Source organism: Anarhichas minor, unplaced genomic scaffold, assembly GCF_050575085.1.
Source record: "Anarhichas minor isolate MPS153535 unplaced genomic scaffold, ASM5057508v1 ptg000014l, whole genome shotgun sequence".
Classification (NCBI taxonomy): Eukaryota; Metazoa; Chordata; class Actinopteri; order Perciformes; family Anarhichadidae; genus Anarhichas; species Anarhichas minor.
The window spans coordinates 10,230,555-10,255,204 of record NW_027466460.1 but is presented as its reverse complement, the minus strand read 5'-3'; the positions used below and the strand labels follow the sequence as shown (position 1 = coordinate 10,255,204).

The window sequence follows — 24,650 nt, the reverse complement described above, 5'->3', positions numbered from 1 at the left end:
ATACAACAAAAACAAGTAAACACTGAACAGAAAAAGGGAAAGATTAAATACGAACAAAGAAAAACAAGGCAAAACTTGACTGAACTGTAATTGTCATGTATAGAGTGCTACAGGGATGACATTTTTAGGCCAACCAGGCGGCAGCCTCCGGTTCTGCCGAGTGAAGCCAATGCACAAGTGTCTTAAAACGTGCATTCTCTCTACTGACCAGCAGGGGGCGACTCCTCCGGTTGCAAAAAGGAGTCCGATTGTATGAAAGTCTATGAGAAATTGTAAACACGAGTTCATGCTCTCAATTGCTAGTTTCAAGTCTTCTTCAATACAGCATCATGTTCATTTAGTGAATGATGGTCCATTTAGAGTAAACTAGACCATAAAGCAGAGCATGCTTTGGGGCGGGCTTACTGTGATTGACGGGTCACTGATGGTACCAGAGCCGAATTCGGCGTCTCTACGTAACTCCTCCTCATTGCAAATATGGTAACTACCGTTCATTGGTTGCAAAAAAAGTCAAGATGGCGACGGCCAATTCGCCGAACTCGAGGCTTTGTAACGGCAGTCCACAAACCGATGGCTGATGTCCCGATGACTACGTCCACTTCTTATACAGTCTATGAGGCCAACACTGAAAGTTAGCATTGCACTAGTTAGCTAGACAAAAAGCCAATGGGACTTTCCATTGGATTATCACAGAAAATAAACTTTGTGGCAAACAAACATGTTTTGTTCAGCAAGATAAATTTGACAAATAATCACCACTTCTATGAATTTTGAAGCATGAATGCAATCGCCAGAAGCCACCAGTTAACGGCTATAAACAAACTACAACACAGTCGCGTGACTTCATTAAGTTGAAGGCGGACAAGTGAATAGCTTGATGACGCTTTGTAATCTCATTTAGTCACTTGTTAGCAAAAGCTTCAAAATTCATTATTTACCGACATATTTATATCGGAGAACAAAACATTAAAATCCCATAAGCTTGTGTTAACCACAGATCTTATTTTAGGCATCTAACCAAAAACACATGAAAAAAAAACTACCGACTTCAAGTTGAGGGAACGGGAAGTGGAAAAATGCTAAATTCCTCCGTTTTACGACTCATTCCTGCAGCACTCAAATGCTATGAATAAAAAGTTTTTGAGCAAACAAGAAAATGAAGAATACATAGTGTCAAATGCTTCCTGAAGAAAAACACCCGACATCCAGGTGTTCCCCGTGCAAATGGTGTAGATGAGGTGTTAAGCCACTTCTAGATGACAGCGTCACTCATTTAATATTCAGTAAGGCACTTATAGTGCAAAATTGCTCCTCTGCTCTTTTCCCCCAAATGTCAATGTTTCATTCGTCAAATTGAGATTTAATGTAATTATTTTTATGACGTTAACAGAGAAGTGGTGTTTTTACGCAAAGCGACTCACTGCTGCTAAAAAGCACGGCAGGAAACCTTTAAATATTTAGTGTTTCTTCCTATAATGCATCACTTCACAAGTCCAAAATGGCTCAAGAGAAACAATGAGATGTTGCCATCTTTAGGGATTACTCTGCACTTTTCCACGGCATATTGAGATTACATGACAACTAAAAATGAGGGATTTCAGCACGTCTTATGGACAGCAGTTAGCTTTAGCAAAACCTCTTCAATCTAAACATGAAGTAGTCCTGCATGTACAGCTCCCGTGTATCTTTCCCTACAATGATTATGACATGAAATGAAGTATTTGTGCATCTAGACGTTTTTAAGTTACACACCTGCTATAATGAAAAGGCTTTTAATATCAATTCCAACAATAACTGTGAGATTTGATGAAGAGGAATGATACGTCTTATTTAATGTCTTCTGGATTAGTTTTGCAACACCTTCAGTAGATGAAACTTTATCTTAGGAGGTCAAATATGTGGAGAGAAAAACCTTAATTTGAAGAGAAAGTTATGCGGACAGGTGAAGAGATTTCACACTTAGAATATGATGATACGCAGTAGAGCAGCTGAGACAGTTTAAATAGCTTCAAAGGATGCCTTTGAAGACAAAAACATTGGTGACAACTCACATTTATAACATCTCTGAAACCATTTCAGATAGGAGTGTGAAATTCTGGCTTTGCTTCCTTCCCCCTGCAGGACATGCACACATGCCAACTTCAGAAAAATATTCGAGTCTCTCCAGTCTGGAGAATTTCACGCTGGATAATCCAAATTCAATTTCAATAGCGCTGCCTTTTTACCAGAGCCTGATTCCGCAGCGGGTTTCTATGAAATAAGATCCACCAGACTTTAACTGCCTCAGGGAAGAGGGATTATTTACTTATCTTCAATTTGCTCATATTTAGTTTATAAAAAGCTTGATGAGGTAAAACCTTGTAATGTTAGTGAACATTATTTCCTAAATCTCTCTTCCTATCTAATCTAACAAATGGAGTGATGCACAATAGTAGTCTATCCAGGGGTGTAATAGTAATCTCAAGAGAGGGCTTAATTTGAGAGGTCCATTTTATTTCCCTTCACTGGAGGGCTGCACAAACAGTCTAAACAAGTACGTTCGGCTACAGTTCACCAGTAACGACTTTCAGTCATTTCAAAATGACTTAAGAAAAAGCAAAAAACAAATGTTAAGAGATGTTAAGATGCTAGCAGCAACACTTTTCTTAGCCATCAGTCACTGAGTAGACAGAGAGGAGATGGAGTGACAGCAGGGAAGGGGGAGTGAAGAGAGTGGGAGTGAAGGAGAGAGAGAGAGAGAGAGAGAGAGAAAAAGCATGTGGAGTGAGAACGAGGAGACAGACAGGAAGAGCAGAAAGAGAGAACTGAGAGAGAGAGGGGGTGGAGATTGGCTGAACTATGACCAAGGAACTATGAACACTCACTTGGCCAGATGCTTCATGAGCAGCCCGAGGACTTGTCGATTCCTCTCCGGTAGTTTGTGGACCAGGCAGTGGACGGCTTGGATGCGAGACTCTGGACTACCGCCCTCTGTTCAAAACGCAGGAGCAGCCACGCACTTGCATTAAACTACAAGGATTTCACTGAACTCCTCAGGTGGCAAAGATCCAACGCTACTGTACAACATTAGCAAACAGCAAATTCAAAGAGATGATGATGATGATGATGATGATGATACACAAGGTACACTGTTGATCTGGTACAGCACACCAAATGAAAGTAATTCAGCAGAGTAATTGAACCTTCTACTACTTCAAAAGTCCTAACAAACTAATTGGATACATTCTGGAAACAATCAAATGAGGAAAAAGTCAGTGGACCTTTAAGGACACAATGATCAGAGGCTATCACCTCAAGCGTAATGTTTGGAGGATGATACATTCCAGTTTAAATAAGCGAAGAAGGGGTGTGAAAGTGATATATAGTCTGAAGCCTCCCAGGATTTGGCAGCGAGGACCACTATGCTGGCGAAGGGAGATAGCTTTACGTTACTGTCGCTACCGTATAAAAGGGTTGTGTTAAAACCCCCAAAGATCATCTCTTAAACATTTCCTCACACATGGGCATCTGACCGCCCACACACAAACACAAACACACACACACACACACACACACACACAAAACATCATTACTATGGGAACGACAAGGATTTAAACGTGGAAAAAGCTGCTTATGGATGCTGTCATCCATCAAAAAAAACAAATATTCGTCGCTAATCCATTTTCCCCCCTCGTTATGAGGGCATTGCGAGCGCCTGATAAAAATGTCAACCTGATCCAATTATAGCACTTGTTGTAATAGGATTCAAGTTTGGCTTGCTTTAAAAAAAAAAAAAACATTTAGCACATAAATGATGTTATGTGGGTGAAAAAAAAAAAAAAAAAAGTGTATTTTTGCTGTTCAAGGTCACTCACTGGACCCTTTGAGGGCATGCAAATTACAGCATATTTATAATTTTAAAGCTTTTAGCTTTAACCTTAAATGGCTTATTTTGCCACAGGTAGAAGTTAGATGAAGATGGGCAGTAGGCTCACATGGAAAACAGTCTGAAATGTCAAAAAGGTTTGTCTAAGGTTTGTCGGCTGAAAGGATTCTTCAAATCACATTTCCTCGTGAGAAACAGGGCGACGGTGTCCTCGGATTTTGGGAGTGCAAATTTCTGAAGACGAGTAAGGAGGCCTAAATGTACTGTATAGCATTAAACATTACACTTTTTAGAGACGCTTGTCAAGTGTTTAAAAGTCTGAAGATGAAGACAGATCCTCATCAGCATTCAAGACACTCAGACCAATAGCTTTCAGACTATGAATCCTTTACTTAAGAGGATTTTACCCACTTAAAAGAATTGGTAAAAAGTTTTCAAAAAAGTTATTAAAAGTGATTTAACTGGTTCACATTTGACTGCGTATTTTCAATAACTCACTGAAGTAGAGGAAACTGAATGTCCATCTCTGATACAACACGTGTACACTGTCTTTACTCAGTGATGGTATAAGAGGAGGTCAAACTTACTTGCAAGGCTAATAAACCCTTTGTAAAGTCCATAGGTCATCAACGGCTCAGGAAGGCTCCTTCACACACAGAGAGAGAGAGAGCGAGAGAGCGAGAGAGAGAGAGAGAGAGAGAGAGAGAGAGAGAGAGAGAGAGAGAGAGAGAGAAGGGTTGGGTGGAGAAGTGAGAGCTGAATTGAGCGAGGGGGGACAGAAATAGCTGGCACACTGTTTTATAGGGTCTGCACACAGCAATGATTAATGTGGCCGGGCCAGGGGATGGAATTAGATGGTGCACACGTTGAGATAACCAAGTTCATCTGAAGGTACTTCCACACTGCAGCTGGCAAGTGGCCAAAGGTACTTAGCCTCAGAGGAAAGTGAGGAGATTGACCCTGCTTTATTCCAGCGGACTAGCCACAAAGTAAAAGACATGTCAGAGCAATGCTCAGCATGGTTTAATATAGCATAACAATGTGGATAAGCTATGTTAGCTTAGAGGGTGTTTGCCTGATTGAACACAGCGATCGTATCCTTAAAACCAGAGGAGACCGAGTGTGACAGAGTCTCACGTCCCGTTACAAGCCGCTTCCTTGAAAGGGTCAAAGCTTAAAATCAGCCCATCACGACACGATCTTAACCCCTTTTAATAGGTCTGGTCGTTTACACCCTGATCAGAATACTTGATGGTGGATGATAGTCTAATCCCACCATGTTAAACAGCAGTGGACACTTAAGATTACATTTCATGGCAGCACATAGTTAACTGTAACTGAATAGAGCATTAACAGCTTTGATGTTCTTATTTATTTTAAGTTTTAGCACTGTCAATTAAACTGATACCAAATACTGGAAAAATAGCTGACAATTGTTTGATCATAATCAATATTTTACTTTTTCAAATGTGACATTTAGATCTGTTTATTTTCACAATCATAACATCTTACAGCAAAATGAAGACGAATGAACACGATTTAACTGTGCCGGTTAATGACATGGTTGTCATTTATTTTTTATAAAGTTATGTTAGCGTAGTTTTTCCCCCTTCCTTTTGTTATTGTTTGTTTTTCCTGAGAGGTTCAGAGGAGGTACATTGTGTAAGTCTTGACCTCTCGTGTCAAATTTCAGATTTGTTTTCAAAATCTGGATTTCATGAAAGAAATCTTAAAAAAAATAAGAGCATCTGATGGGCCGAAAAGCTTCTTGTGAGTATTTTTTACTGTTAATAAGGAAAACAGGCCAACCTCCAAACTTTCATTTTAATAAGCAAAGCCAACTCAATTTTGCTAACCGCACGTTTACAAAAACAAATTGGCATTTAAATGAAAACTGCCTCAGCTTCTTGCAACCAAACTACATTTTTAATCTTTGAACTTCACCCACTCTATCTGTCAACCAGGAAGGAGTTGGTGAATGTGGAACAGGCATACAGTAAGCAATGTGACCTCGCAAGAAGTTAATTATACAGCAGCACTTTGCATAATTAACTCATTTTATATAAAAGACAGAGACGAGGTTGGATTGAATGTTTCATATTCAAGTGAACAGAGCCTTGAACAGAGCCATGTTCATCAAAAGAAAGATATACAAAGAAAATGTTTCATTAACCACCGGAGTTGTCTTAGGTCACAAGTGGATTTGCTTAGACACACAGCAACTCTGAATCAATTATGCACCAGGAGTCTCGTCACGGCCTCCGTTTGAATGCAGCAATACAAGGTTACGAAATTACGAAACTTAACTTACATCTCAAAATTTGCTCAAGGGAAATATTAATTAGAATATATAACGTTGTGAGTGACAGGAAGAGTTAAACTGATCACAACAAATGTTTAGGAAATGATTAGCAAACTAACAATATCATCAATGCTCACTGGGTAGAAATTGATGATTTTAGGGCAATAAGTAAGGATTATTTCACTGTTTTGTCCATAAAATGTTTGACTTTCAAACAGTCAAAGATTTCTTGTTGTATTTAGCCAACAGTCCAAAAGGTCCGACGATATTCAGTTTAAATCACATATGACAGAGAATCAGCAGAAAATAGTGAATATTTGACCATTTCTGCTTGAAAGTAACTAAAACATTTACTCTATTATCAAATTAGGTGCCTGGTAATTTACTGTCAATCAAGTAATCGATTACTCGACAGCTTCAGATGGCTTACATGTGTGCATGTGTCTGTGTGTCTTTAACCCCACTGATCCTTACCTGAGATAAAGCTTCAGTGCACTCGTTACTGTCTTAACGTCCCAGTCCTCGCTGGTAGACAGATCCACTTCGTTGCTCTCCTCGTCTGAATTAAACACAATCACGAAACAGAAGTCTTAATGGAATATTAACACAACACAACGCACCAGCTAACTATTGGTTTTCACATTAAGCAGCCAAACGCTCTGTGTGGTTTTGTGGGCAGCCTAGGAAGTCAAAATATGTAATATAAATACGTAACTAGTAATAAGTCATATGAGGATAAAAGCAGTGCTACTGGCCTTGGGGGTCGAGTCTAGTCTAGCCCCAGTGGATATGGAAGGAAGTTACAGCTTCTGTAGGCTGCTGGTTCTCTACTCATTACACGTTTAATTAATCCCCCACTACTTCGCTGGCTCCACAGGGACTCCAGAGCTGTGTTTTGCTGAAAATTGAGGTGGCACATTATCACAACAGTCACTAACTTAAGTAACCTCTGATGAATTACAGAGGATACGGAAGTGTAATGCGTCAGTAACATGCACTGTACAGGGCTCAGGTCAACACACAGATGGTGGTAGGTGGTCTGTGTTACATGACATTTTTTTAAATATTATTTCATCCGAGCACTGCAGCCAGGAGGACTGTGTGTTTCTCCGCCTGCTCTGTCCAATATCAACTTCTGAGAGCAAATGTTTTTGAAGAGTGTTTGTAGCCAAAGCTGCGCCTCTGCGAATGTGTATGTGTTGAGATTAATGGGGTCTGCACAGGCTCTGTAGTCTGCTCTCTAGCACAAACAGGCTTGGACCTGGTAAGGTCAAGGACACAGAGGAAAATGATTGGCAGTAGCAGTTGGAGTAGCATTGATTATGAGACTGCTGACCACAAAGCAGCAGCAAGTTCAAAGATGTAATTCTCTGTTATTTTACCTTCTCTGCATTAAGCCCTTGGGGACACAACTGTACCGTGTGGTGACTGTAGCATAGCGGCTAAACTTAGATTTGCAGCTCCCATGACATCCTCAGAAGCAGAAAAACATTTTGCCGTACAAATCCATTACGCAGGTCTGTTGAACTAGAAGCTAAAATGTGCTGACCGTCTTGCTTTTTCAAAACTAAGGAAAGGCGGAATGACAAACTGGTTGAATGAATGTGAAATTAAGTCCAAAATGACCTTCACCAAGTATCATGCCTTGATCTTAACCCAAATAAACAATGGGGTGTAGAAATCTGCACACTATCATCACTGAAAGCAACGCATGTGTGACATGTGTGCTGTGGAAAAAATGATTGAAAACAATTCACAAGATGTTTTATCCAACAAAATATTCTGCTTCAATCCGTATTTTTTGCCATTTAACGGTTTAACAAATGTCTCCCACTTGCACTAGCGAGGCACGCATCTGTATTGATGTGGTGGTGTAGCTAGCAGCACCATAAATTATATCTATAAAAAAAAGATATATTATTAAGGCTGATAGTGTCATAAAATATGACAACAGACATTTGAAGCTTGATTGGAAAATCTCAATCAAAGCTTGAAATGTGAAATAAAATGACATTCAACAGGCCTACAGCCCTATCCATAATGTTAACCACTCTTATAGAGCGCAGAGCAAAGTCTTGGTGAGCTGGCATATGGAGAACGGATATGTGGTTGGTCAGATCCAAGGAAAAGAGATGGCAAGCTGGCTTGCGATTAAGGATTTAGAATGCACCGTTGCTGATTGAAGGGGCTCAACAAGCAGACATGCCTCTCCACCAAATACATCACTAAATGCACAGTAGGGCGCTGATTCTATCGATTACTTTTAGAACATCTTGGTTCTGATCATAAATTTGTTAAAATCCCTTTAATATCTTTGGCTGTTGGAAAAAACAATTGGTGATCATCCCTTCAATTGTCGACATACGATCCAATCGCCAAATCGGCAAAAGCCTACTGTACGTGTCCGACATTCACGCCCACATCACACCCTGATTGGCCAGCAGAGTGGAAGTGAGTAAGGAGGCAGAGTTTGAACTTTTCTCTCCGTAGCTCCGTTCATTCCTTCTTTATGGAACTATTTCTTTCACTTTTTATGGGAACTAAATGAGTGCAACACCATAAATGTCTTCCAAAGGAAACCGTCTGTAAATGAATGCTGCATTATTGCGTCTCTCTCCTCTCTGAGGCGGCCAGCGTCTAGCTCCTCCTTCGTGTGTGGCCTTTGGTTCTGTCTGAGCATAACCTGATTTGCCTTGCGACCTCTTGTGGGAGTCCGGACCCTCAGCCTGGAAACCACCGGCCCAGAGGGCCCAGGCTGACCCGGTCTGAACTGAACTCAAAGAGGCGAGCCCATCAGCCACAGAGTGAGGGCCGTCACCGTGGGAAAATATGTTTCATGGAATTTAAGTGAACCAACAGTTTAAAGTCGTCAGGAGATCTAGTATTGAACTGATGTTATTTAACAAAAGTATTAAAAGCAACAAAATCATCCAAGCATCTGGTAAAGCCATTATTGGTCACATATAGTCATTTCTGCCTGAAAATGTATCGAGCAGTTCTTTGGAAACATCTCACAGCATTCCTCAAATTTGCCTCACTCTGCAGTTATATCTATAGAACCAAGAAGTCTAACTCAGCAACACTGATAGCAATATCTGCCACTTAGTGTACAAGGGACAGGTCAGAGACAGAACACAGCTCACTTCTTCTTCCGGTTATATTGTTGCCTGACATTGGATAGGGGCCGCTCTCTTTGTTTGTACTGTAATGTGATGGGAGACTCGTTTTCTATCACTCTGTCCTCTCCGATTGGACCGTGGCCATGTCGGTGGGTGAGAGATGAAAAGGAGGAGGAGTGGGAGGATACGAAGACTTTCTTAAGGGTTTAAAGCTCGCTTCACCCACTCACTGTGAACCGTTCTATGCAGGAAATGTTTGTGAATGTGTCGGTTTGTGTAGTAGTACTACCTCTGTCATTTCAGGGATAAAATAGAAGTTTTCTAGGCAGTTTAATGAAAACATCTTCTTCTATATGGTCAATCCGTGGTAAACATTAAAGTGCAAGTAATATCTGTATTTGTCCCTCGTTCACAATAATATGTGGAAGGTCCACCACCCACAGACAAATGCTTCTTTTACTATATTCAGGTTTTAAAGAAACTTCTTCGAATGCAGCAGCAGAGTGTTAATGGAGTCCACAGCATGAGTCGGCAGGTTGGGAGGCTGGAAGGCTTCGGAGAGGAAGCTGAGACAGGCTGACGGCTGCCTGAGTTTGTTGTTATTCTGAACACAGAGCTGAAAGTGAGCTGGTGTCTGCTGGAGACGGCAGGAAACCACAGAGCAGACAGGGAGCCATGGGAAGGACAGAGGACAAGCTCTATCGAAAATGAGTTGAGTGAAAGGGATTCAAGACAAGTGAGCGGCATAAAGGAGAAAGACGACCGATAGCCGGCCACGAGCACATGAGAGGCGGATTTAGTGGTGTGTTAATGAAGCAAAAGCCCAAAACTGCAAGGACGTGGATGGGAGGGACCCTGTCTGGTTGTCTGGGGGATATAAAACTGAAATGAAGTGAGGAAAAGATTCACCCGGGCACTTGTTACACATTAGAGAGACATGCTTCTGATAAGCTGAGTCGTGGGCTGATTGTCAGTCACTATCTTTTTAATATCGTCCCGACAGACACATCCATTACGTCAGCACATTCGGCTAACTGGGGGCGACCTCATATCGCAGAGATAGTGCAGTAGCATATGAATTAAAGTTTTAACTACATTCAACTCTCTACGCAATATATATATATTGAGAGCAGAAAGAAAATAATAGAATTCAACTTACCAATCATTAATGAGACGAGCTTCTGGACCTTGGAGCTTACCCCAACAACTCTGTACAGGCCTTGGTCATTAATACCTGAAAGCAATAATGAAACTGTATTTGTATTGCACTGCTCTTAAAAGAACACACAAAGCAGACAATAAATGGAAAGACAAACAAAAACAAACAAGAATACACACCACAACAACCCTGTAATTGGAAACTATTCATCAGATACATGAATATGTCACTGGAATCTAACCAAGTAAGGTAGATAACCCTTTGCATAAAGAAACGTAGAGGGGGACTAGACCAAAATTAAAAGCAAATGAATAAGAACTTTGGCGCTACACACTGAAAGGCATTGGCATTAGCTACAGTACATGCTGCCTGCAGTAGCTCCCAGTCAGCCTTTGGTTTCAATACTGGAGCAAGTCTGCCCCCTTGCGTAGAGATACCAAAACTGCAGCTATGTTACGATTCACCAATTGTCATGTTCAATGTCCCCAAATGAATGACCTTCTCTCAACTGAGCTTTTCTACATTTACGTATCTGAGGCTCACCTCTTGTCTCGATGGCGCTGATGGAGTTCTCCATAAAACTCAAACCCACATCATTCAGCTGGGCATCAACTGCAGATGGAAGAAGAAAAATATGAATAAAAAGGGGGTGAAGCATTGCGCTCATGAAACTTTATGATATTACTTTACAGATGCAAAGTCTGGTACAGCTAGATTGCTTACTTCCTCTTTCTTTAGAATACGTCGTCCCAAGATAGTATCCAGTCTAAAAAAATAAAAAAATAAAATCTTTATGGCTTTTTAAAGTTTATAAAGTATACTTGAACATTGGGATACACAGTAAAGTGCAGGTATGTGGAAGTTTATTACATTAAAAAGAATAGTTTTCTGTAAGATGGCAGTTAAACAGACTCAAAGATGACACAGTGCAGGCGGCTGACTCACAGCTTCCTTCCCACCCATGGCCTGCATCCAGAACTTGTGGTCATCCTCTGACATAGCCTGTACTGTCAGCACCGTGCCCGGCCTGAAAGAGAGCCATACCACATCGGCATTAGAGGTACAGTGCAGTAAGGAACTAGTCTGTGTCGATATAAAACATCAAACGAGCTCAGCAATCTTTCAAAGAAAAATAAAAAACCTCCGTCAAGGGAACTTGCACCTTTCGATTTGCACAAAATACAAATATGAGTCATCCATGCAGGTTTATGAGACCTACCATCAAGTTACTCATCCTAATCAGATGGATGTGTGGACTCGAATTACCAAACTAAATCTGGGGTATTGCTCTTCTATTAATACTACAGAATAAAATAGGCAGCGCAGAGTTAAGTTGAGTGACAAAATGAGATATCTATTACAACACGGCACGGCAGGGAGTGACACATTCTCCTAGCTAAGAGTGTGTGTGAGGGCAGCCCTCCAACACACTGCTGTCCTGCCCTCAGCAATCCAAAACACACAGAGCAGCGAGCTGAACTAGGTGTGTGGAGCTGAGATCTTTAGCAGAATGTGGAATATCACAGCAGATAATCTATGTGCTCAGTGGCCGCCATGGACAAGACACATGAGAATATTTATATTAGAAATGTTCAACTATAAGCACCGTTATCATATCACATGTATCATGACAGTGTGTTTTGAGAAAAAGTGTTTGGCGAAGATGTACCGATCGGTTATGTCAAGTTCTAAGCAGAACCTCCGGTCCAACATGTCGGTCGTTTTGCGGAGACAGGATTTGAGTGTGACAGACTCCGTCTCACCCTGAACAAAAGAGAAAGACAAAAACAAATTACAAAAAATAGCATTCTGAAAAAGTGAAAGATTACACAGTGAACAAAGTGGTTGAGATTTAATAAAAAAATGATGTGGCATCAATAACCCACTGCTCTATGTGTTGTAGGACTACTCACAATCTTGCCACCAGATCTGTGGTCGAAGGTCACCATGTGCAGGATCTTCTGCTCTTTGACAAACGTGCTGTAGCGCTTCACCCAACTAGAACCAAAGGGAGGCGGCCCTGGAGAAACAAGGGTGTGACACGGACATTCAACACTATTCACACAGTAGCAATCAGTACTGCTTAACGCAGCAGCATACAGGGAAGACATCCGGAATGACAATGTGCGACAGCAAGTAGAGCCACTTAATAAAATAATAAATAACTTGTTCACTTTGTCTGTATTTCTGCAACATTTTGCAGGAGCATCATGTTGCATTAAAATGCATTTGAACATTCATGTTTTTTTCCATTATAAGGATAAAGAGAATTAGTTGTCTGTGCACAACAACCCATTAAGATTACGTCATTGACAACCCACAGTAGGCACAGAAAACATTTCAAAAGTTATGTTTTAAATGTGGAAAAAACACTCCACTTCCACAGGAGTTGAAAGAAAGCAGTAAAATACCCCTTCTGACCATGACATCGGACTATGTTTCCCCGCAACAGTGTGTGTTATGAATAAGTGTAATGTGACACCTTTGGAATACATAGAGATCTTACTTTTTTCTTGTACGTAGAGGTAACCTTCACAACTGATAGGGCTGGTCTGTCTGTATTCTTGAGGTGCCCCCCTGATCCTCTTCATTAGGTCGTACACCTCTGACCGCGCGCCCTCAAATCGACTCCTTGTCTGGAGGGGGGGGGGGGGGGAGAAAAGTAAACACACGCTCCAGGAAGTCACTTCCCGATGCTCAGTGATTAGTTCGCAAGACCTTCCTAATGAGAGGTCACGACATAACTTATGAGCTTCCCTTGGAAACGCCTTTATCTCCATGACATCGGTTGAATAGTTGGTAGTAATCTAAAACTAAGAATGAAGCCAAGATAAGACTGTAATTACACTAAAGAATAAAGGGGGGAGCTGGTGGTCAAATCAAGACACAAAGGCAAGTAAATATTGGACTTGCATCCGACAGGTAGACAAAGAGAACTCCAATGGCCTAAGATGCTGTTTTTAGCTTTAGTGGTTGTGTTAATTAACAGGTTAGCTACAAAAACTTGATAAGCTGATAGTATATCATGGTTTTGTTTCACGGGCCTTTCTGCCCTTTAGATGTCAACCTTTTTGTTCATTCACTCTGGCACACATAACGCTCAAGATGTTTTCTATTCTTTGGGTCGAACAAGAACACACGAATTGTATACAAGCAATTGCTGTCATGCTTAGAATCATCCTTATGCAAGCATAGTAAGAACACATTCATATTTCTTACATTCTGAATATTGATCTGCAGTGCTCTTTTATAATGGTCAAAGTCCTTGGCGAGCTCGAAGCCCTGGTGATAAAAGGTGAAGACGGTCTGAAAGAAGGCCAGCATCTAAAAAGATCACAACACAGGTACAAACAGATGTTGTTAAAGAGAAACTCGCAACAAAATCACTCATTGGTTAACTCCGTGCTTTTATTAATGTGAAATACGAGCCGCGTCAGTGCTGACGAGCCACCGCGGTGAGTCACTCACCGGCTCCACACACTCAAACTTCTTCCTCTCCTGGATCTCCTGCAGTTTGCACACATAGTCCAGTGACTCCTCCTGAAAGTGCAGCTTCATGGTTTCCACCTGGGTGTCTGCCTGCGGGGGCGGAGAACACACATCGCGATGATTATAGAGACGGACAGACGCACGGAAGCGAAGAAGAAACACTGGGATCTCTGTGACACAGTGGAATTTGGTATCATATTCTTACAAAAGGGGACATTGAAGTACTCAAATACTGTTGATGTTCAAATCAAGTGCATTTACATAGCCCAGAATAACAAGTTTGTCTTGGAGGGCTGTTTGATCCGTACAACATACCACACCCTCTATCCTTTTACTGCCGATTCAGATAAAGAAAAGCTACACACAAAGAAACTAGGGGATACATATAAACACAGTGCCAGCCCACAGGCTGATATCCTTTCCTACTAAATATCAGCTGCTGATAAGTAACATTTTCTATTCACATAGCGCTGCTTTTCATAAGATACCCAAAACTGTGATGCAGTGTTGATGAAGTTCATGACTCTTGCGGCTGTGAATGAATCACTGGGTCTATTTATTCAAGTCCGATAGAACTCGTTGTTGGTAACACAAGAATCGCAGAGAGCAGAACAGCCTGCAGCTATCATGTCAACAATTTCGAGTGTCCTCTCTCCGGTTGGTGTATACAACCTATGGTTACGCCTTAAATGGCTACAACGGCAAGAAGGCAGAAACATTGTTCAGTGAGAGGTTGCTAACTTCTCCACAATTTAAAAAAGCCCATGCTATGGTACTGCAGCACGGATTGTTCCCCAAACTACAGCAACCAGTTTTGACCTTGTTATCGCAGCACAAGTGAGCAACCATTTCCTTTCCCAACAAGCCAGGAAAACTGTTGCTGCGAGGCATGTTAGTGGAAACTCGCACGGTCCAACAGGCTTTGCAGCGAGGCTGCCCCCACGGCACCAGAGGCAAAAAAAGAAAAAAAGAAAAGAGGGGCTCTCAAACTACACAAAATACCCGTTTCCATCCGTTTTGCTGTCATTATGAACCGCTATATTCTGCATGTTACAAATGTGTCGGGAGAGTTCAGGCAGGGATAAATACCTCTTGTAGCTGTGGCTCTTTCTTCTTTGCTGACATATTCAGAAGCTTCTCCAGAGAGCTGTAGTACTTCTCCGTTTCTTTCTCATACCTCTTTCTTTCCGCCTTCAGAAGGAATATAAGGAGAACAAAATACGAAATTATTCTTGGGTACAAAAGAATCAAAGCTGTGTGTGCAGTACAATGATATGCTATTAGCATCCAACTGTAAAATCTTTCATTTTTACATATTTGTTTGTAATCATTAGGGTACACCAAACATACAAACATATCGACTAAGCGCTTCAACATATTTTGGGAAGAGAAACCATCATACATTACCCTTACTGTACCAAGATGGTCTTTCCTGAACTTCTCCAGGGGTTTCATTAAGGTTTCTGTGATGTTTTTCATCTAGACAGACACCATCACAAAGCCTTCATTATTGCTCAACTTAGTGACAAACCCCATTGATGTTTCATGTGACACAACAACATTTTCCAGTATTAAGCGTCTGCTGACTCCACTGAAGGTTGGCTAGTAGTAAATTACATAACTGCAATGACATTCGTATTATTCTACAAGTATCTTTGTCTTCCAATAATGAACTCATGAAGTCAAAGTCGTTTTTTTTCCTTCCTCTGGTGCTTCTGCTGTGCCTGCTGTAGGACATGTCTGTGCCTGCATGCCAATCCTGCTTCTCCTTACTTTGCACTGTGATGTCATCCCACTATGATAAGCAGTGTTGAGTAGTGTTTACCATTACGGCCTGAGCCAGGCGCTAAAACAGTCATCCAAGTCAGCTACTGATGATGGGAACACTCCCTAACCTCAGACAGACAGACATTACAACAGGGCGGATGGTCATAGAAAGTCGCAAGCACGACATTGTGTATCCCAGTCCAGAGAAGTGGAATGTTTTAGATTTTTTCTTTTGAAAGGATTTTTCCAAACTATCACTGGCCATCAGTCGTCAAATGAGGAGCTTTGACAAAGTAGATCTATTAGGTTTTAACACTTCAGGGTAGCAGTTTATAACCCACTGTAACCATTCAAATTACAGATCCTTTAGGAGTGTTGTACCATCTTCCACGTGGGATTTTTGTGATTTATAAATTAGCAACTTTAACGGCGCTGCCTGATGCAGAAACCAGTTTTATGGTGGTGTGTCGTAAAGGGCTGTATTGCTGTGGACCTTGGTGCAGAAGCTTATGTGAATCTTTCTCAGTATTTAAAGCTTGGCTGTGATAAAATGGATCCTGTCCTCTCGGCAGCCACTCCCCAGGCAAGTAGTGTGACAGTGGCTGTAAGACAAGCACAACTGTTCGAACACCATCAATACACATATCCACCTACCGGGGAAGTGGTTGCTCTGCCTGCTGGATGCAGTGGTTGTACTGTACGTCAGAGAAAATTATATTACGAGTGCCGGTCTGGTTCTCTGGCGGATGACCGAGTTCGACATTAATAGATGCAAGTACCAAATAAGGGCAGTAATAGGTGTAGGCTGGTTGGAAATGCACACAGTGCAAGCATACCCAGCACACACACACACGCGCACATGCACACACACGCACACACAGGTATTTCCCCTGGCGTTCCAGCAGGTTCTGACTGGTTTTTCTCACCATCAGCTCTCTTTGGTCTTCAAGGTTCTTGAGGAATGAGGAGAACTCTTGCAAAGATTCATCTGAAGAAAAAAAAAAAGAAAGAAAAATCAGACTGAATGCAATCCCTCTGCCTCACTCTCTCTCTCTCACACAAGCAGCTTAAAATACATTGTGATTAATTAACAGCTGTTCCCACCACACACACACACACACACACACACACACACACACACACACACACACACACACACACACACACACACACACACACACACACACACACACACACACACACACACACACACACACACACACACACACACACACACACACACACACACAAAAAAGATGCTCTTAATTTGCTGGTAGAGAAAAAAAACAGTGCATGTCTGGTGGTGGTAACGGAACTAGTGGTTAGTTTCCATCATGTGAGGAGACAAAGTTGTGGTTTGTGATTTGGGGCGATACAAAATAAATTGAATTGAAAAACCCCACACTTACCGATACATTTCTCATCATCGGTCTTCGCATCGCCGACGTACTCAAACTGAAACTCTCCCAGGCACTGGGCAAACTTTCGCTGTGCCAACCCAAGCTCTGAAAGAAAACGTCAAACATGACAAAATAAAATAAAAGCTGTGCATCTAAAAAGGAGGCAGAATGCTTAATATGATTTTACTGTATGTTGATAACAGAATATCAGCCAGCATGAAGAGTAGGTCTGCTGCAGCACACAGTTAACCACTTTGCAAACATCCTGTTTCTCTGCAGTCGGCTGCATCCTGTTGCACATCGAGGCCCGGTGTATCAGGAGGGTAGTCACCTCAGGTTAGCAAACGCCAAGAGAGCAAATTATACTTAATCACCTGTGTGCCAGTCACAGCTTACACAAATAAAGAGGGAAGAAATAGTATGACGATACCAACGTATTACCCAAATGCTGGATAGTACATCCTACAGTTGTTCAATAGGCAAAACATCATGTATATGTTTTAGTTGTCAAGATATTTGATAGTATTTAGCTTTTACAGCTTAAGTAACAGAAACAAAATGTAATGTCAGTCAGTCTTAGGCCTTCCTTAAATAAAACTACCACTACATTAGTAACATGTTTGGGCTTTTACTGAAGCAAAGTCTATTCCTATTTGGTTTATACCACACATCCCTACGTATTGCCAGTGCAATATGTAATTTGATGTGTGTAAATGAACATCTATACCAATGATGACATGCAAAATACAATTGCATTGCAGAAACCAAATAGGCCTAAAAATCTAAAGGATAGGAAATTAATTTACATCCACTTAGGCGAGCCCTTAGATGGGTGACTACTCTCCGAAAAGCGGACACGGACATGTAAAACCTGCATAAATGCTCCTAATGTCGCATTAAAAGATATTTAAGATTTTGAGAGGTGGATCCATGCTGTTTAAGTCCACCCTCCACTACACCCATTGCACACCAGCAAACACAACAAACCAAATCTATTTCCAAACAGTGAAGAGATTCCCCGAGGTGGGATCTCTGACCCATGGCCGTCCCCGAGGGAAGCATGACAGAATGCGGCGAGGGTATTTTAAGACTGGAGCTGTGAGCGGTGCACCGAGGAAGCAGCGTCATCACATTGGGCAGATAGCTGGGACTCTACGGGGAACAATCAACTCACATCTACACCACTGAGTAGAGCTCCGACTCTGCTGAGCATCTGGTACTGCTCATGAGCTGCAACCAATGATTACATCTCTAACCGGGTCATTTCACAAAATATTCTAAATCGTCTTTTAGTCTTTGAGTTTTGTTCTCTCGTCATTGACAGAATCCTTAAAAGAAACACAAGTGTCATTAGTAAACTACATTGTTTTGCTGTTCATCCAACAAAGATCCCCAACTGGGTTTAGAGTGGGGAGTAACATGAGATGCATCCTGGTCAACAAGGCCACACATTACACCGTGAAACAGTTTTGATATCGATGACTCAGGCTTTGCTAAACAGCTGAGGCCATCCAATATTCTCTGATGGAAAAGCCCCGAAAATTCTACCTTTACAAATAAGGTACTTTTTTTTAATAGTATAGCAATATATACAAAACATACAATCCTTTTTAATTAATTCATTTGAGCTATGTCTTGTTCATTTCTATCCCCGTCTCGCCTGCTGTTTACACCCACACACACTCCAGGTTCTCTGAGCAGTGTGTGTGTGTGTGTGTGTGTGTGTGTGTGTGTGTACACATGCTGTGGATTAAATCTACAGCCTAACCATGTGAGAGGTGTTGGACAGTGTCTGCCTGAGCCTGGCACAAAAAGGGCAAAGCTTCTGCCTCAATGATTTGTTTCAAAACAGCTTGAAATCCACAGCTGGTCGCTCTTCAGCTCAATCTCAGATCTTGACAATCCCAAAAGCACACGAGGAAATATGGATAAGCAAACGCCTCTGGCTGAAGGGATGCAAAGCAGACAATGGGACGGCTCGAGTATTACAGCGTCTACAATTGTTTATTCTTTGAGTAAGTCTTAATATAGCACTTGGAGGAAATGTTCCTTCTTTACTTATGGGTGAGGTAATTGTTGTTTTTAAGAAATTTAAAGTTTAAACTGATGCACTATTAAAACTACAAATCACGTACAGCTTTTTTAGTAGTTAATACACTAATGAAAGTATGCAAAACAAAAGTGTTGTTTATTGGTCCTAATAACTCATTTCTTGGCTCGTGAACTTGTGCAAGACACCGCACAGACCTAGCTTCAGATAATGAATCAAGAGTGGAGAGCTTCTACATGTGTCCACAGAGACACGGCCACTGCACAAGTAACATTAAGAGACACACAGCAGCAGTAGAGAGCCTCAGGCACCACTTTAACGTCAGTATTGTAGTGACGTTTTTAAGAGGGAGTTGTATTATGGGATGCCTTGTTATTATCAGCTTATAATCAGATGAATTCATTCGACAATAGCTTAGAGTAGAAAAGTTAGATTATAAACTTGTGTCAACCACACCAAATCATTGTGGAGCTCATATTAGCAACACAGTGCTCATGCATGCACTAAAACATCGTCATGTTTCTGCCACAGAGGTGACTTCTAGCTGGTGTAAACACAACCTGATGAACGGCTACGCGGGAGGATTTAAGTGCGGGTTACGGGCGTTATTTTCAAAATAAAGGTATGGCAACTATAAGCCTGCAAGGTCATTATTTTTGGGAGCAAACACTTACTATATTGAACATTGCAATTTTCTTTGAAGTGACTGTAAAATCTAGATGGAATCCAAAACACACAGACGGGTTTTAGCCGTCTGTGTGTTTGTGCCGTACTATTTAAACTACAAACGTCTGTGTGTTTGTGCCGTCTGTGTGCACACCCATAAAAGGTGATTCTGGTCACTCTAGTGTAGGCAATAGTCCCAAGCAGCACATGCAGTGACTGCAGACCAAACAAACAATCCTATATTAGTATGGTCTATCACAGACTCCATAATCTTATGAGTCCAGTAAGCAGGATGGAGACTTGTTTTTCATTGCTTCTAGCATCTTATACCCCTCCTAAATTTAAATTTGGTAGGCTGCATTAATGGATGCATGACCTAAGGCCTCTAGTGCTGACTGCACCACTATGAACATATTTCACCACTGTTTGTGTTTTTACTGTCCACTCGTCAAAATCTATGTAATAAGGCTATTGTGAGACGCTGCCCTTGAGTGGGTAGGTAATCTGGCAAACACTGACCACACCCGTCACCACCAATAAAGCCCTGTTTAGTGCCCTTTTTTTTTTTCCAAACAAATATCCACTTTTTTACTTCCTGTTTCAGCATGAAAACACCGTAGCTTTATCAGAATGGAAACCTCCACAAAACAGGTGTTATTAGTGGTAACGGCATATTCAAACAAATACACTTTTAAGCAAACCCTGTATTAAACTCATTTTATAGCTCACCACATTAGTGGTGACAAACTCAAAACCTCCTCACCCTGCTGACTGCTAGAGCTTCTTTTGACACGTTTGGCCTCATGGCTGAGGTCGAGCCACAGAATACTACCAGCTTCCTTAAAGCTGAATTAATCAATAATTGTATAAAACCATTGGATCAGATGTCTTCATGCAATGTGAGAGGAGTCCCTTAAAGTGAGGAACCCGCAGAGAATGATCACCAGCTCTACGGAGCATTTTAGCGTCTCTGAGCACAGTATTTGTTTTGGTTAACGTCCTCTACAATCATCTGCGTTGTTTCCAGTCACAGCTGCTGAACATTTTGGAGAATTTAGACATTAAAGAGACAGATTTGTTGGAGGTCAAAACAGCTAAAAAGAAGGGGGCATGTTGGACTTACAGTTGTTGGGTGGCCAGAAACAACTCCAAATAAATACCAATGTTGCTCAGTGGCTGTTTGATGTGTAATTAGGCAACCGTTTGCTGTTTTCCATCACTTTACCCCATCTTAGTGACATCCATTAGAAAATATAACATGTACTTTAATTGCTGGAACTCAATAGTCTTTGTTTGCTCCTCTAATGATCCTTATATCCAGAGCGACCAGGTTTCTGCAGTGTGCGGCTCTCTGTGCTTTGAAGCAGTCTGCCAGAGGAATGTGGGGAAGATGAGTGTGTCATCTCTTAAATCCCTGCTTTTATAAAACAAAAGCAATTTTAGAGGCTGTATATTTTATCTTGTGCTTGTACCGTGTCTCTACTACTCATGTCGTTTCTAGTGATTTTGGTTCTGCTTGGCTTTGTTTGAAATATTTACTTTTACTTTTACATAGAAGAAGAAGCTTCAACTACAATGTGTTTATGTTAGAGCATCATCATCAATTCTCACCCTCCTCTATTAGCCACACGGGTAATGAGTGACCTTTATGGGATCACTGTTGGTCAACTGCAGAGCTCAAATGATCAGAGCACACATGAATGTGGAGTGGAAAGGCTGCTCCCCCAGATAGTAAAAACATGTTTTGGCAACATTACACTGAACCTTGGCACACCTTAACAAGGCCTCAACACATTACATTGTGTCTGATGTAAAGTCAGGGCAGTATGCAACCGCTGTGTTGTGAAAGATAATCAACAGCTGATGGTATTATGACAGTGACAATCAATACCATTCAGAAATGCTTCAAGGTGTGATAAGAGTCCTTCAATGCATGCATTTAATAAGGTTTTTGAATGTTGCATTGCTTCACAGTATCATACTGTGTTTTCAATTAAATGTGAGTTTTTTTTTTTATACATTTTACTATTGCACGTTATGATAATCTTCAGGACATCTCAGCAAAAGGCTCGGGTCACTGCGGACAATTAGTGTTCTCAAAGAACAGTGATGTCAAGGGATAGATTTGCGAGCTCTTTATTGGAGCCATATGTGCGCGTGGTGCACAGATCACACCCATCCACAATGTGATTACTCAGGCTGTAATGCATGCTCAACTCACTGCAGGGTGGACACTTAATATGAGAATATATGAGGCCAAGCTGTGTGGACTTCATTACATAAAGCATGAAGAATGAATGGTATCCGGTTACATGAAGCTCCGGAGTTAATCGACGGCAGGCAACATTCAGAGAAGGAAAAAAACGAAACAAAAAACAGCCGCAGCGTTCTTGTCCCTGTGCAGCGTCAATGGAAGTTAAAACAGCATTGATCAACTGGATACAATCAGGGGCGCAATAAACAAAAGTGTTGGATGAGAGGTTTGCATAACAGATTGAGATGATAGCTGCTGTCCTGGAGGAAAGAAGTATCACAAGATAGAAACACACACACACACACACACACACACACACACACACACACACACACACACACACACACACACACACACACACACACACACACACACACACACACACACACACACACACACACACACACACACACACACACACACACACACACACACACGGCAAAGGCTTCCCCTGCTTTTTGCCTTTTAAAGGAAGGCATTTCAGAGCAAACCTGGCAGAGATCCCAGTCTACTGGCTTCACACAGAGCCCACTGTACATATATCGGATATTACAGGCCAGATTGTTCTGTAAACATGGGGAAAAAATGCCTACTTTATATATAATATAATATATATAAACATTGTTCAGAGGAGGTGGGAAGAAAAACAAAGATGACACAATGGGGGAGGGCTCTGGTTACTATGGAGCACCACACACCAAAGCAGAGACTGCCAAAACAAGACAGTAACAAGGTAAAAATAAATAAATACAAGTATGTCAAATAATCCTAGACACCCACTTCCTCGCTTTTAGTTTAGTTTTAACATTCTAAAGCTAGTAAGTGCACCTTTGAGTTAAGATCAACACGACACTTTTACTTAAATCCATCTATTACTTGTAATAGTAAAGTAAAGTACATTCTGGACAGGCTGCAGGACTGACACCTTCTACAGGCCAGGGTTGTAATGACCGAAACCAAGTCACGAGCAAGACCAGATTGTATCAAGACCGAGACAAGACCAAGACTCTGAGGGGCTGAGACCAGGTCAAGACCAAGACCAGACTAGTGAGAGTCCCACGTTGCATGACACACTTACGTTTAAATGTGGAACATGCAAACCCGAGGCGCTCCTCAAATTGATCTGAAAGATCCACATTCCCTTAAAACCACCCACAGAAAATGAAGATCCGTTCACCTCTTCTATTGCCATATATAAGTGAGAAATGTCTGAGAAACATCTGGATAAAATAATCAAACGGCATTGCTGAAGTGGATATGTACAACTCATTATTTACACATAATTACAGGTTCCAAAACCTTTGATTCAGCGGTAATTTAAATAGGCACTGACTTGGGATGACTACAGGAAACTGCTTCTCAAACAAGGACTGGCTTGCCACTCTGTCTGTGTGTTTTCCTAAAATGTGTCCAACGTAAATGTAGGAAATTTGGGTTTAGAACTGTTTTAAGAAATTATAATAGAAGTGTTTAATGATTCATAAATAAGAAATCATAATTAGAAGTGTCTTGGAATACATAATTAGAAGATTCATAATTGTAGAAGTGTTTTAGGATTTGTAGTTTTAGAATTTGTAGTTAGAAGTGTATCTTAGTAGCACCTTTATATTTGCTTGTGAAATTTGTGAAGGTTTTTGCCAAAAGTTGCAAATCCTTATCTTTATATATAATGTTTACCATAGAAGTGTTAAGTCATAAAAGACAGTCATTGAATGTTTTAAACTGTAAAGAATAGTATGTTGGGAGTAAGGGACAGATAGATTTCTAGACAGGCAATTACAGGTCATACCCGTGCGAGGGTCCTGCGAGGAGGAGGAGCGAACTGGATTTAGCCAATAGGAACTACGGACATTATGGGATGTTTTTTGAACTATGTAAGGCGGGAGAGAAAGAAATTCCGGCCTCTTGCTCCTGTACCACTGGGTGGGTGGTAACGACTTTTGGGGTGAGCAGGTCATATTCGGTGTAACTGTAAATAATGTACTCCACTATGCAATTGTTTTAGCATGAGAGGTATTAAATGCTTTGTTTATAATTGAAACCGGTTCTCTTTGTGTAAGAGGCTGGATTACATGCGGTTTCCACACAGTCTAGAGGTTCCATGAACCTAACATAAAGTAGTGGTTTGTTTTTAATGAATGTGACCCCCCCGGCTGCTGTGAGATTAAGCTTTACATGCAATATAAAATTGTTCACATCTGTCTGTCTCTTCCAACATTGTTTCCTTTATTACAGTCGTGCTGCAAAACATCACATGCAGCACATTTCGGTATGAAATTGTTCTTTCCACATATTAACAATTACCATAAACTATCTGAACTTGTTTTCCACTTAATGTATCTCAAAGCAGGAAAACTTAAAATGACATGTTCTGCTGCTTCAGAGGTTTCTTCCAAAAACAACGCAGAAAAGGTATGCGCCAGTCAGAGTTCAGCTGCTGAAGATGTCCACAGTGTATTCATTGCCGCTTGTTGCCGGGATGTTTGTTATGATTTCTACGGTCTCATCAGATGTGCCACTTAGGTCACAGCGTGCCTGGTGCAGCGTTTACATACTGTGCCTTTCCACAGTCCTTCCTG

At 41.2% G+C, this 24,650-nt stretch overlaps 1 protein-coding gene across 3 annotated transcripts in view; it reads right to left on the bottom strand.

Annotated features, from left to right (window-relative positions):
• Window positions 1–24,650, bottom strand: part of arhgap10 (Rho GTPase activating protein 10) — a 48,323-nt gene that overhangs the window by 19,189 nt on the left and 4,484 nt on the right. For 2 of the 3 annotated variants that reach the window (XM_076091410.1, XM_076091412.1), the window contains exons 2-17: window positions 17,111–17,206; window positions 16,628–16,689; window positions 15,342–15,413; window positions 15,024–15,125; window positions 13,914–14,024; window positions 13,665–13,769; window positions 12,952–13,081; window positions 12,359–12,465; window positions 12,115–12,209; window positions 11,391–11,472; window positions 11,169–11,211; window positions 10,989–11,057; window positions 10,446–10,520; window positions 6,642–6,726; window positions 4,453–4,511; window positions 2,865–2,970 (exon numbers count right to left, since the gene is read on the bottom strand). In XM_076091410.1, the coding sequence (XP_075947525.1) occupies window positions 2,865–2,970; window positions 4,453–4,511; window positions 6,642–6,726; window positions 10,446–10,520; window positions 10,989–11,057; window positions 11,169–11,211; window positions 11,391–11,472; window positions 12,115–12,209; window positions 12,359–12,465; window positions 12,952–13,081; window positions 13,665–13,769; window positions 13,914–14,024; window positions 15,024–15,125; window positions 15,342–15,413; window positions 16,628–16,689; window positions 17,111–17,206 (1,399 nt within the window). The remainder of the gene's footprint in view (window positions 1–2,864; window positions 2,971–4,452; window positions 4,512–6,641; window positions 6,727–10,445; window positions 10,521–10,988; window positions 11,058–11,168; window positions 11,212–11,390; window positions 11,473–12,114; window positions 12,210–12,358; window positions 12,466–12,951; window positions 13,082–13,664; window positions 13,770–13,913; window positions 14,025–15,023; window positions 15,126–15,341; window positions 15,414–16,627; window positions 16,690–17,110; window positions 17,207–24,650) is intronic. The other variant, XM_076091411.1, reaches the window with a different exon arrangement.